This window comes from Medicago sativa, chromosome 1 (genome assembly GCF_051527215.1).
Source record: "Medicago sativa cultivar Bolivia chromosome 1, Bolivia_mono, whole genome shotgun sequence".
NCBI lineage: Eukaryota > Viridiplantae > Streptophyta > Magnoliopsida > Fabales > Fabaceae > Medicago > Medicago sativa.
Genome location: NC_140749.1, coordinates 59008425 through 59021455, shown reverse-complemented (window position 1 = coordinate 59021455; position 13031 = coordinate 59008425). Strand labels below are relative to the sequence as shown.

At 32.5% G+C, this 13031-nt stretch overlaps 1 protein-coding gene across 1 annotated transcript; it reads left to right on the top strand.

Annotated features, from left to right (window-relative positions):
- The first annotated feature begins 908 nt into the window (after nucleotides 1-908).
- On the top strand, nucleotides 909-7423 carry OMR1 (L-O-methylthreonine resistant 1). The gene is made up of 10 exons (XM_085724280.1): nucleotides 909-1432; nucleotides 2042-2221; nucleotides 2511-2780; nucleotides 2888-3094; nucleotides 4127-4375; nucleotides 4458-4528; nucleotides 4742-4859; nucleotides 5150-5284; nucleotides 5399-5484; nucleotides 7190-7423. Exons 1-10 carry the CDS (start codon nucleotides 977-979, stop codon nucleotides 7272-7274), a joined length of 1857 nt encoding a protein of 618 aa, XP_085580406.1. The 5' UTR covers nucleotides 909-976; the 3' UTR covers nucleotides 7275-7423.
- The last annotated feature ends 5608 nt before the right edge of the window (nucleotides 7424-13031 follow it).

Here is a 13031-nt window from a genome sequence, read left to right as displayed (position 1 = left end):
AAGAAGATACGACAAACTTCAAGAGAATTAAGCGACCACCAAACGATAAATTACAACACTTCCATTCAAACAATCTAGATCTAATACGAGGCAAAATCGGATTCCAAAAAGACAACCGTCTAGCATCACACCAATTGGAAGACTAAGTTCAAAAAGGGCACCATCTCAATTTTACAATTAAGTACTGTAGCCACCTCATATAACCACGAGTCGTTAATATTAATTCCCACCAACATATTTTTGTGGAACTTAATCTTTTGTTGAGTCATTAATATTTATTTTGTTATTAACCTAGTGGTCAACATACACACAAATAAAACACACATTTAGCCAGAGAAAAATGCTACGATTCAAATTCAAATAAAACACACATATAACCAGAGAAAAATGCTATGATTCAAATTCAAATCGAAATTTCACATAAAATATCATCATATTCACACCTATATTACATCAACAAAGATATATTCAACCTCATTTATAAAATGCCATTCAAATAAAAAACTTATTTATAAAATAATAGTAAAAAAGTACATGTATTGATCTATATTTTCCTTTCTTACAAAATATAAAAAAAAATGCACATGTTTCTTGTCTAAATACGATTAAATTCATATATCAATTTTTTTTAGGTGTGTTTTTTTATTTACAAAATATAAAAAGAGTACACATACCAACCATGTTATTTCATTATTATTTTTTTGACCCAACCATATAATATGATTCAAAAAAAGACTCAACCATATAAAAAAACATTATAAAATCATGTTCAATTGTATATTCCTCAAAAACATTGAATGATTGAAACCAACCATCAAAGGTATATACTGTATTAGTCAAAAAAAAAAAAAAAAAAAAAAACCAAACATAGACATAAATAAATACCCCTGGACACAACAAGGATATTTGAATGAACAGAGACTTGTCATAAAGCAAAGCTCTGTAAGATTTTATTTTGTGTCTGAAATCAATCAAAATGACCCAAACCATGGAGGCGCTACGATTTTCCTCCTCCACCACCTCACAGCCACAACCTCATCTCCTCCTCCGTAACCACCGTCACAGAATGCACCACACTACTCTTCACCCTAACCCTCGTTTCAAACCATTCATAACAACCACCGCCGCCGCAGTCTCCAAACCTGTTGAAATGGTTTCTGCTCCTTTTGTTGAGTCTCCGGCGGCGGCTCCTCCGAGGTTGAAGGTTTCGCCGGATTCACTTCAGTATCCACCTGGTTACGTTGGAGCGGTTCCTGACAGGACACGTGGTGGTGATGAAGGTGATTGTGGAGTAAGTGCTATGGGTTATTTGACTAGTATACTTACTTCTAAGGTTTATGATGTTGCTGTTGAATCTCCTCTTGAATTGGCGCCAAAGCTTTCTGAAAGACTTGGTGTTAATGTTTGGCTTAAACGTGAAGATCTTCAACCTGTAAGTACTATCATCATCTCATTTTATGTTCTTGTTCTTGTTGTTGGTATTCTTGAATGTGATTTTAGTCGCTGCAATTATGTTAATTTTTTGTTTTGTTTTGGTCTTGCAAATTCATTATGTCTCTCATGTCGGTAAGCTGACGTCAGAGACTAAGGGTAAGGGTCCGTTTGGATTGACTTATTTTTGAGCTTATGAAAAATAGTTTATGCAAATAAATAAGCTTTCATGTTAATTCATAAGTTCTTACTAACGGAAATTGCATCTTCATAAGCTGTTTTTTCATGAACTACCTTGACAAGTTTATGAATAATACATAAAAGCTTATTTATTTATATGCATAAGCAGTTTTGCATAAGCTCAAAAATGAGCCAATACACACAATTTTTGAATTTTTTGGCACTGGATACAAACAAAAATACTTGCAGTCTAAACAACAAAGAATGCTGTAATTGCAGGGACTAAAATCATATTTAAAATTGTTATTTTTATTAATTGATTTTTTTTGGGTGTTGTAATTGTGTTGATCATTTTGCTTGAGGATATGTTGTTTATGAAATTGTGGATTGTGTAGTTATAATTGATATGAAATTGTGAATTTTGTGATAGGTATTCTCATTTAAGATCCGTGGAGCTTATAATATGATGGCTAAACTTCCAAAGGATGTTTTGGAGAAAGGGGTTATATGCTCTTCAGCTGGAAATCATGCTCAAGGAGTTGCCATGTCTGCCAAGAGATTGAATTGCAACGCCGTTATTGCAATGCCAGTTACCACTCCTGACATCAAGGTATTCATTTATTCTAATTATCATAACATGTTTGTTTCTAGCCACGTGTTTGATGAGTTTTAGTTAAGATTGAATAGATCGAAATCACTCAAGTTTGATCCTTGGCTGAGACAATCATTAACTAGATTTTACTTACCTCATGATCGAAATTCGGACTACTAAACCCCATTTTCCTTAAGAATCGGAGAGTTAAAACCAGAAAATACTTTGTTTGTTACTTGTTATATCTTGTTGAAGAAATTAATGTGGTCAATTGAGATGTGTTTTTGTTTGTTTTTTACCTTTGCAGTGGAAATCTGTGGAGAGGTGGGGTGCTACTGTGGTCCTTATTGGAGATTCCTACGATGAAGCACAAGCATATGCTAAGAAGCGTGCTATAGAGGACGGTCGTACATTCATACCTCCTTTTGATCATCCCGATGTCATTATGGGTCAGGGAACTGTCGGGATGGAAATAGTGCGCCAGATGAAGCGTCCAGTTCATGCAATCTTTGTGCCTGTCGGAGGTGGTGGTCTCATTGCTGGTATTGCCGCTTACGTGAAGAGGATAAATCCAGAGGTTTGTTTGCATGGTGTTGTCCTGATAGGTTTTTCCATTGCACGTGCCTTTGTTCACTTGGAAGAGTTGAGTGATTAACTAAATATTGGCATTTTTAATGTTCACAGGTGAAGATAATTGGGGTGGAACCCACTGATGCAAATGCATTGGCTTTGTCACTTCATCATGGCCAAAGAGTGGTTTTGGACCAGGTTGGAGGATTTGCAGATGGTGTGGCTGTAAAAGAGGTTGGTGAGGAAACTTTCCGCTTGTGCAAGGAGTTGGTAGATGGTGTTGTTCTTGTAAGCCGTGATGCAATTTGTGCATCGATAAAGGTGAGATGCCCTTTCACTTGTGAAAGTTTGCATTCAGAATCTCTGGTGTTGTAAACAGTTTCCACACGCACACACACCACCGTTATCTATGGCAACTACTTCTCTAGTTTTATGAAATGTAAAATTGAGAATTTCATAATGTCTTGTCAAATGAATTTAAATCTATATACTCATTGTTTTGATGCTGGATTAAATTTTCATTTCCATCTATCTTTCTTGACAGTTTACAGCTGATCATAAGTTTAAGTGCAGAGTAATCAAATTGGTTAAGAAATCAATTTGCTTGACTCACATGTGAGTCTGCAAACAATAACAAATTTGGAATTGATTGATGGAGGAGTATTTTTCATATAATCATTCGAACTAGAACTTTTCCAAATCCGAACTTTTTTTTGTTGTGTAATCAAAGAATTATTTAATGCTTCATTGGTTTATATATACTTGGTGATTGATGATGTTTTTTACCTCTCTGTATTATGGCTAGATTTAGTGAAGCGGGTTGGAGAGAGAGCTGGGAGTGGTAGGAAGAACCAATTACATTACTATTTAACCCGTTAACTCCAGATATATTTTTTTTATCTGGTGCCATTAAATCACAACAGGATGATTATAGGTTCGATTCCCCACGGTGCTGATTTCGGTGGGTTAGTCCATACAGAGAAAACTCTGGCTTTTAACCAACCCTCGCAAGGTGGCCGGTGGGATTGGACCCCTCGGATTAGTCGGTTCTTGCGACAGATACTGAGTTTTCAAAAAAAAAAAAAAGGATGCATGTGGTACAATTATATGAATTTGGGTGTTAATTTTACTCTGTACTTTTAAAGGATGTCTGCTCCATTGTAGAAGCTCTATTTGAGTACACAGGTTGCTGAGTTTGTAAGCTGTCATTCGTCCGAATGGAGCTGTTTTGTTTGTATCCGTGAGAATTGGGAATTATTTTCTGCATATACCTTCGAATGTTTTGTACATTAAATGGAAATTGGAAAGCACTGCAGATTATCTAGGACTTGACATTGGTAAACCTTGTTGCAGGACATGTTTGAGGAAAAAAGGAGCATATTGGAACCAGCAGGCGCTCTTGCTCTTGCTGGAGCTGAAGCATACTGCAAATATTATGGACTCAAGGGGGAAAATGTTATAGCAATAACCTCCGGAGCAAATATGAATTTCGATAAACTTAGGATAGTTACTGAACTTGCTAATGTCGGTCGTAAACAAGAAGCTCTGCTGTTAACTGTCATGCCGGAGGAGCCTGGCAGTTTCAAACAGTTTTGTGAATTGGTATATTTTTATACGACTTAACTGTTATTTTTTCCAAAACAGGGTTTTTCATAGTTGAACTGAATTTCTTCTGACCTGGCAGGTGGGGCAGATGAATATCACAGAATTCAAATACAGATATAGTTCCAAGGAGAAAGCTGTTGTTCTTTACAGGTAAGATCATAGAAATAGAGAAGATGCCGTGTCTTTCCTGTTTATTATCAATTTTTGATATATCGTTATGTTCCACTGCTCAGAATATTGACATCTCTCTTGCACAATTTATTAGTTTTCAATGACTTGCATTTTCTGTGATAAAGATTTGTTGACAACTAAGTGTTATGCCAAGGCCAATAATATTTTATTATTCACTGTGTTGGTGTGCAGTGTTGGTGTTCACACGCCCTTAGAACTAAAAGAAATGCAGGAGAGAATGGAAACTTCTCAGCTTGTAACTCACAATCTCTCAGACGTTGACTTGGTGAAAGATCATTTGCGTCACATGGTAAATTGACTTGCAGAGTTCCCTTCATTTTGAATTTTTATAAATTTCATTTTCCCTTCACTATTCCCAACCGCCAAACAAAGTTAAGTACTAAATTCACTATCCATGCTATTTATAAAGCCCATAATATGAGACGGAGAGTAAGTAACAACACTTGACTAAGAGCTGCCCCATTTGATTTAATGGTCTTGTCTTGCGATAAGCCGATAATGTTTACTAAATACGTCACAATAACTGATCCTGTTTTTGTATTTGACCAAGTTTAACTTTGTTTTGAAAACATTTTTCAGATGGGAGCCCGACCTGATATTCAGAATGAGGTTCTTTGTCGTTTTACCTTTCCAGAAAGACCTGGTGCTTTGATGAAATTTTTAGACTCCTTTAGTCCACGATGGAATATCTCTTTATTCCATTACCGTGCACAGGTTAGAATTTGCAACATTCTATTATTCCTCAAGTCAAATACTGCATGTTTTTTTTTTGGTTATTTTTCCGTTGACCAATGCAATCTAATGGCTTGTACTTGCTGCTTTGGACAGGGTGAAGCTGGAGCAAATGTATTAGTTGGAATTCAGGTTCCAAGCAGCGAGATGGAGGAATTCAACGATCGTGCCACCGGACTTGGGTATGACTATAATGTGCTGTCTGATGACCTTTTCTTCAAGCTTTTAATGCATTGATTGATTATTTTAGGCACTTGTCATAAAAAATTACTGGCGGTACGTGCCCATTTATATATTATGTTTTACTGGTAGTTATTATGTTTTATACTATCGGTTATGTTTAAAATTTTGAATTTGGTAAATTGTGTTGAGGGAAATTTTGTACATAAAAATGTCTGATTAAAATGGGTAGTTTTGAAATTTTCTTTAATTATGGTGTAGATTTCATATAAGTTTAAATTTGATAATGATTTAAGTAGCATGCTCTTATGTTTTAAAATTTGAATTTTCTATAAACAAAAAAATAAATTGAATTTGGATTTTTTTGGTTGTTTAGGGTAAATTTATACAATAATAGAGTTACGTTTTTTTTTTTTTTTGAGCAAATATAGAGTTACGTTTATTTTAGAGATAGTCTATGTTATTACATAATTTCAAAGATTGGGAGGAAGAAATGGTGGAAACGGAGTGGCCTCCAACAATGTGACATTTTGACAGGAGGAACTACCACATTTTATACGATGGAACAAAATAAAATCTTCATTGCATTAGTCTACATAAATTTTTGAAGAAAGTCTAATTTTCTTCTTGTTGTCAAAATTGCACAATTGAATCTGAAAGTGTTCTAAGAAATGCAAGTGAGGGACGGACAAATTAGGTAAATAAAAAGTGGACACTATGTCATGTCATGAAACAAATGCAAAGTAATACGAGAATTAGGGTTCGTTTATTAAAGATTATAAAAAATATTTTGATGTTTTAACTATGTGTAAATTTTTAAAATTCATTTTGTTATGCCAAATATTTCTTATATCGAAAATGAAAAGCCATTTTAATTAGCTTTTGAAGAAAATTATTTTAAATTATAAGAAAGAAAAATACAAAACCAATTTTTTATTTATAAATTATGGGTGCGTTTATTTTTCCTTAAAAGAAAAAAAGATTTTCTCAAAAATAATCCAGATGTTTTTTTAGAAAAATTTAATTTAATTTAAATTTGTTTACCATCATAATTTTTTTCTCCAAGAAAGCTCTTACACTTGAGTTTTTTTTTTCTTTTTAAATTCCAAAACAAATGGACCCTATGTTGATAACCATTTTTAAAACAAATACAAAATTGTTTGTTTTTCTTTAAATTTTAATTAAATTATTTATATCCAAATTATTTTTATTTTAATCTATAACAAACAGATCCCTATGTTGATTGTGTCACGGGATGAAAACTTTTGAATTTTAAATTTGGTGTATGCGAAAAGATATGCCGGTTTCTCTAGATGTCACTAGGTTGAAAATAAGCTCTTCAATCTTGTGAATTTGAGTTTGATACGACACATCGAGAAAATATTATTGTTTATTCGATCATTCATCTAACAAGAGGGATTAGTTATTAAATATTAATTTGGTAAATGATTCCATCTTATAATATTAATTTAGTAAATGATTCCATCTCATATTCTTCAAGTTGAGAAACGAGTAATAAAGAAATTTGAAGGAATGTAATGCTCCATTTTAACAAAAACCTAACAACCCTTAAAAAACCAAAAACCAAACAATGAATGTTTTATTATGTATGATCCATTCGATCTAATTTCCATTTATACCATCCATTCTAAAATACTCACAAGTTATATTGATATTTTAGTCATAATATATTTTTTTTTTTCATAGGTTCTCTCAATTGGAGGTACTTTTGTATGAGACATTGTTGGACAATAACTATGGACAACTCTTTCAATCAGAATTTACATCTTAACTTATTATTAGACTAGTTCCTTCTACTTGACCAAATTTCTGATGGTCGTAATGGAAATCGAATATCAGGTTGTTTATTCTTCAAGTAATCATTATATAATAGTTATAATAGCAAACTAAAACTTATGTTAAAGTTATTTTAAACTTGCATATATATATTTTGCTTGTTAATATTCATAATTGAGGGTCCACTTGAACAATCTTCTTCCAGTTGAATTAAAATGTGATAATTGTGACTACTAAAATAAATTGACATTTTTAGTCATTAACAACCAAATTATAGACGCGTTTCATATGTTTATGTCTCTAATTTCTTTGTGGCAATTTTACTAATATATCACCAAAAATGCTACATCATAATGACTCCCCTTCTAAGTCCAATTATTATTTTTAAGTAATTCTACGTGGGTGTGGTTATGGTGCATAAGGAGATCCTTATGCACCGTGCATAATTGCTTTCTACACCCAACATAATTGCTTTCTACATCCCAAGTAAGCCCACTATAAAATCTATTTATTTGTGGGCCTAATAAAGCAACATATTATAATTTTTTTCTTAACAATTTATTTATGCAAATTATTCGAAATAGTTTATTTATGCAAAACATTTTATTAGAATGATTTTTTAAAAACCGCTTATTCAAAACAACTTATTTATGCAAAACAGCTTATTCTAATCTCATTTTAAAAAACAACTTATTCAAAATAGCTTATTTATGCAAAACAGCTTATTCGAAACAACTTATTAGGATCGCTTTTTTTAAAACTGCTTATTCAAAACAGCTTATTTATGCAAAACAGCTTATTTGTGCAAAACAACTTATTCAAAATAGCTTATTTATACAAAACAGCTTATTCTGATTTCATTTTAAAAAACAACTTATTCAAAACAACTTATTTATGCAAAACAACATATTTATGCAAAACAACTTATTCAAAACAGCTTATTTATGCAAAACAGCTTATTCGAAACAACTTATTTATACAAAATAGCTTATTTGTGCAAAACAGCTTATTCAAAACAACTTATTTATACAAAACAGCTTATTTGTGCAAAACAGCTTATTCAAAACAACTTATTTATACAAAACAGCTTATTTGTGCAAAACAACTTATTCAAAACAGCTTATTTATGCAAAACAGCTTATTTGTGCAAAACAGCTTATTCAAAATAGCTTATTTATACAAAACAACTTATTCTGATTTCATTTTAAAAAACAACTTATTCAAAACAACTTATTTATGCAAAACAACTTATTCAAAACAGCTTATTTATGCAAAACAGCTTATTCGAAACAACTTATTTATACAAAATAGCTTATTTGTGCAAAACAACTTATTCAAAACAACTTATTTATACAAAACAGCTTATTTGTGCAAAACACCTTATTTATACAAAACAGCTTATTTCGATTTCATTTTAAAAAACAACTTATTCAAAACAACATATTTATGCAAAACAACTTATTCAAAACAGTTTATTTATGCAAAACAGCTTATTCGAAACAACTTATTTATACAAAATAGCTTATTTGTGCAAAACAGCTTATTCAAAACAACTTATTTATACAAAACAGCTTATTTGTGCAAAACAGCTTATTCAAAAACAACTTATTTATACAAAATAGCTTATTCGAAACAACTTATTTATACAAAATAACTTATTTGTGCAAAACAGCTTATTCAAAACAACTTATTTATACAAAACAGCTTATTTGTGCAAAACAACTATTTTGCACAAAATAAGCTGTTTTGAATAAGTTTTTTATGAGTTAGAGAGAGAAATGAGTATGGATTATGAGTTTCTTTACTGGAACTTTGTTTAACATGTTATACACTGAAATTATTATTGAAACCATAATTATGGTTTAATGGTTTTGATAATCATGTATGTGAAACCAAGATAATTGTGTAATGGTTTTGAATAATGATTAAGATGTTATACACTGAAATTATTACTGAAACCATAATTATGGTTTAATGGTTTTGATAGTCTTCTATGAGAAACCAAAATAATTGTCTAATGGTTTTGCTATGGCTATGGTTTCTGTGAGTTGGTTTCAAAACCATTTTGCTGTGGAAATGGTTTCCGTGAGTTGTACTCCAAAACCATTTTGCAGTGAAAATGGTTTCCGTGAGTTGTACTCCAAAACCATTTTGCATTGAAAATGGTTTCCGTGAGTAATGCTAACACCAGATCCAAACCGGATTGATCATAAACAACACAATTCATCACAACATTCTCAATAATACTAGTTGTTTATAGTATCTATCATATAATATTATTCATCTTATTTAATTTTTGGCCCAATAATGTTCAATTTAATTTAATTTTACTAAAATTAGGGGTATGGAATACTGAAACCATAAGTACGGTTAAATGGTTTTGATAGTGTTCTATGTGAAACCAAAATAACATCAAATTCCTAGTCTTCAATAACATCAAATTTGTGTTCAAACGAATTACAGATGAGAAGTTTGTTGAACAAAAATATTAATTCAAATCCATCTTCATCACCAAATCCATGAAAACATTGCTGAACAAAAATCATTCATTCACAAGATCCGGCTCGTTTTCCGTATTCAACTTCTTAATAGTAGTTGTTCTTCTTCTTCTCGCTATTCATCTTCTTCAAACCCAAATGGGTTGTTTTCCCATTTCAACAATATTTCTCATGGATTTTTTGTTTCTACTGAAAAAGCAGTGTCAAACCCAATCCCAAACCCAAAATCAGAAAAGGGGGAAAATTCCAGGGTTTTAGATTTTTCCCCTTTCTTCCTCTTTTTCGATGCAGATCTTCAATTCATCATCAATCTTGTGTTTCCAGAATTTTGATTTCGATTTCGACCTCTTTCAACTTCATCCTCTTTTTCGATTAAACACTGTGTTTCCAGAATTATGATTTGGATTTGGTTGAATTTGCAAACAAGAAGGATTTTGATTTGAAGAATATGAATTTCGTTTTCTAGAATTTTGATTTAAAGAAGATGAATTGATGAATGATTGAATGGACGGCGAAGAAGAAGAGGAAAACAGAAGAGATCTGCGAAGAAGAAGAGGAGGGTGAAGTAGAAGGGATATGGGTGTAGTATTTTATTCCATGCGCGCAGTTTCATGGTTATACCATGCGCCTTCAGGCTTGGATCATTAAACAAATCTGACGGTTGTAGTGTCTTTATGCATGGTGCATAAGGAAATGCCTTATGCACCATAATTTCAGCCATTCTACGTCCAATTATCTGTTAACCACTTTTCTTTTTAATAATGTTGACCAGTCTTTCAATTTTGAGTGACTCTTTAGATTAAATGAAGAGTAATGATATTTTGACATCCATTTGATGACAACTTTGTTGACAACCTTGTTTTTTTTTACTTCTTATTGGTCAAAAACAATGGAGAGAGAAAAAGGAAGAAAGAGAATAACAACATCATGTGAGTATGAGAGAGAAAGTTGTCCAAAAGTTGTCAAAAAGTGGTTGTCAAAATATCATTTCTCTTGAATAAACGACTTCCACCGAATTTGTTATATAGTGTTCCTAACTGACATCTCAACACCTGAGTCTTTTCAGTGAGAAAACTGAAAACTATAGACAATGACATTAGTTTCTACCAATAAATTCACTATATATTTCAATCACCATCTTTCTTTATGTTATTCCAACATTTTTCTTATAAATTTAGGCTCCTGGTGCAACAAATTTTTTTAGCTCACTTTTACTCAAAGTCAATTTTTTATAGGAACCAAACACATGTTTAACCCCTAATTTAATTAGTAATATAGTATTAATTTTTTAATACAAACAGAAAGACCGACATTAATTTACGTGTCAGTCTACTTTTCTATTGTTATCGTATCTCGTTATAAATCTTTTAGAATAACACACTAAAAATAATTTTGGTAAACAAAAACAAAATAGGCTCCATTTATACTACATTTGTTTCTGTGTTTTTTATAAGTTATTATTATATTTGGTAAATAAAAGGGGGCCTAAGCCACCCAAAAAGAAACCAGAAACCTATAGGAAAAGTAACACCATCTACATCTGTCAACAAGACTTGAGAAATAAAATACGGAGAAAAATAAAAAATCTAAACACTATTGTCCAAAGACAAATTATGCTTTGCAAAACTCTCTAAACAACCTGATTAGCCTATCAGGAAATATGCTTCTAATTCACTTCATCAATATTGTTATGAATCCGATGAATATTCTCTATCAATGTCCGCTGTGGATGGTAGTAATGCAACCATCTTTTAGAAGATAATTTCATTTAAAGAATCTGCAAAAACCTGAATTTCTTGAATCCTCTACTCGAAGCCAACTTCAAACCATTGAAAATTTCCCAAAGCCCAGCTTCCACGACAGAACACGGATGCAATTTTGCTGCATAAGCACAAATAAAATTACCAAAGTCATCATTAATCACTTCTTCGCAAGATGTCAAACCACCGTTGAGAGTAATTGCACCATCCGTATTCAGAGCCACAACTCCAAGCATCATAAAACTCCAACAGGTTGTAGCTAGAGACAATGTTGTAAGACATATTCATTGAACGATGATGTATTTCCATTTCAGACATGAAAATCAGTGAAAAATAAATTGGTTCCTTCTAAACCTTAGATTGTCCCAACTTTACACCAAAAACCATTGGCCAATGAATATCCATAACAATAACAAAGCAAGTTAGATTCATCCACACCCACTCTCTCCAATCCATTTCTTCGAAAATCGTACGATAGAGACGAGAAGCATTCAGATTCAAACATTCTTAACCAAAGAGCAGTCCCGAAAAGCATGAAAATGGTCTTCATTAAGATCTTCATAAAGGGAAAATATAACTATAGTTCTCATTCTTCTATGAACTTTATTGATATAAAGATGAATGGCTTAACTTTCAGAGGAAACACTGGATCCGAAAAAGACCTTTCCAACTCCAAATGAGATTATGTTGTTTTTGGATTTCCAAACTGTTAAATTTGAATTTCCAAATTCTATCATCTACCGAAGTTGTTACTAGGTTGAGTCACGACCAGGTCGCTCTCTTTAAGACGTTTCGTGGCACTACCCAAAGCTGTGCAAGGTAGACTATCAACCACGCCGCCTCCAGGATAAAACAAGCCCAGCTACAACTGTTCGATTAACTACTGCATTGTAGAAAAATCGTTCGAGAATTACACCCTCAAAATATGGCTCAATCGTTTGATCGAAGACACTCGATACGGTACGTAACTGCTCTATACGAAACCGTTCAAATTAATATGGTATTATTACCATTCTATTATGGTACTGAGACCACTCAATTTAATATGGTATTATTACCATTCTATTATGGTGCTGAGACCACTCAAATATGGTGTTACCACGATTCTAACTTCTCCAAAACATCAATATGGTACTACGACCACTCAAATATGGTGATACCACCATTTCTCCTTAAATAGGAAATTATTAAAATAATTTATATACTGTTAAGATCATTCTTTAATTCCGACGGGACATTAGTATTACGAAAAGGGACTATGATCTTAATAGTACTCTATATTCCGAAGAATCATATATTATCGAAGGGACTATGAACTTAAGACCAAGGGACTATGGTCTTGAGAACACTCTTAATACCGAAGGGACAGAAAGGAGTAGAAGCAGAAGAAACTCGCTATCGCAAGTCGGAGGGAGAAGAGAAGAAAAGAATTCCCGACAACTCAATGAAATTCTTTTCGGTGTGAAGAATGAGTGGGGCGAACTTCTCCTTTTA

Excerpts from the sequence above, each read along its gene's own strand:
- OMR1 (XM_085724280.1), top strand. The coding sequence starts at position 977 with ATGACCCAAACCATGGAGGCGCTACGATTTTCCTCCTCCACCACCTCA. Across the intron at positions 3,095-4,126 it reads CAATTTGTGCATCGATAAAG|GACATGTTTGAGGAAAAAAG; the intron begins GTGAGATGCCCT and ends ACCTTGTTGCAG. Across the intron at positions 4,529-4,741 it reads AAAGCTGTTGTTCTTTACAG|TGTTGGTGTTCACACGCCCT; the intron begins GTAAGATCATAG and ends GTTGGTGTGCAG.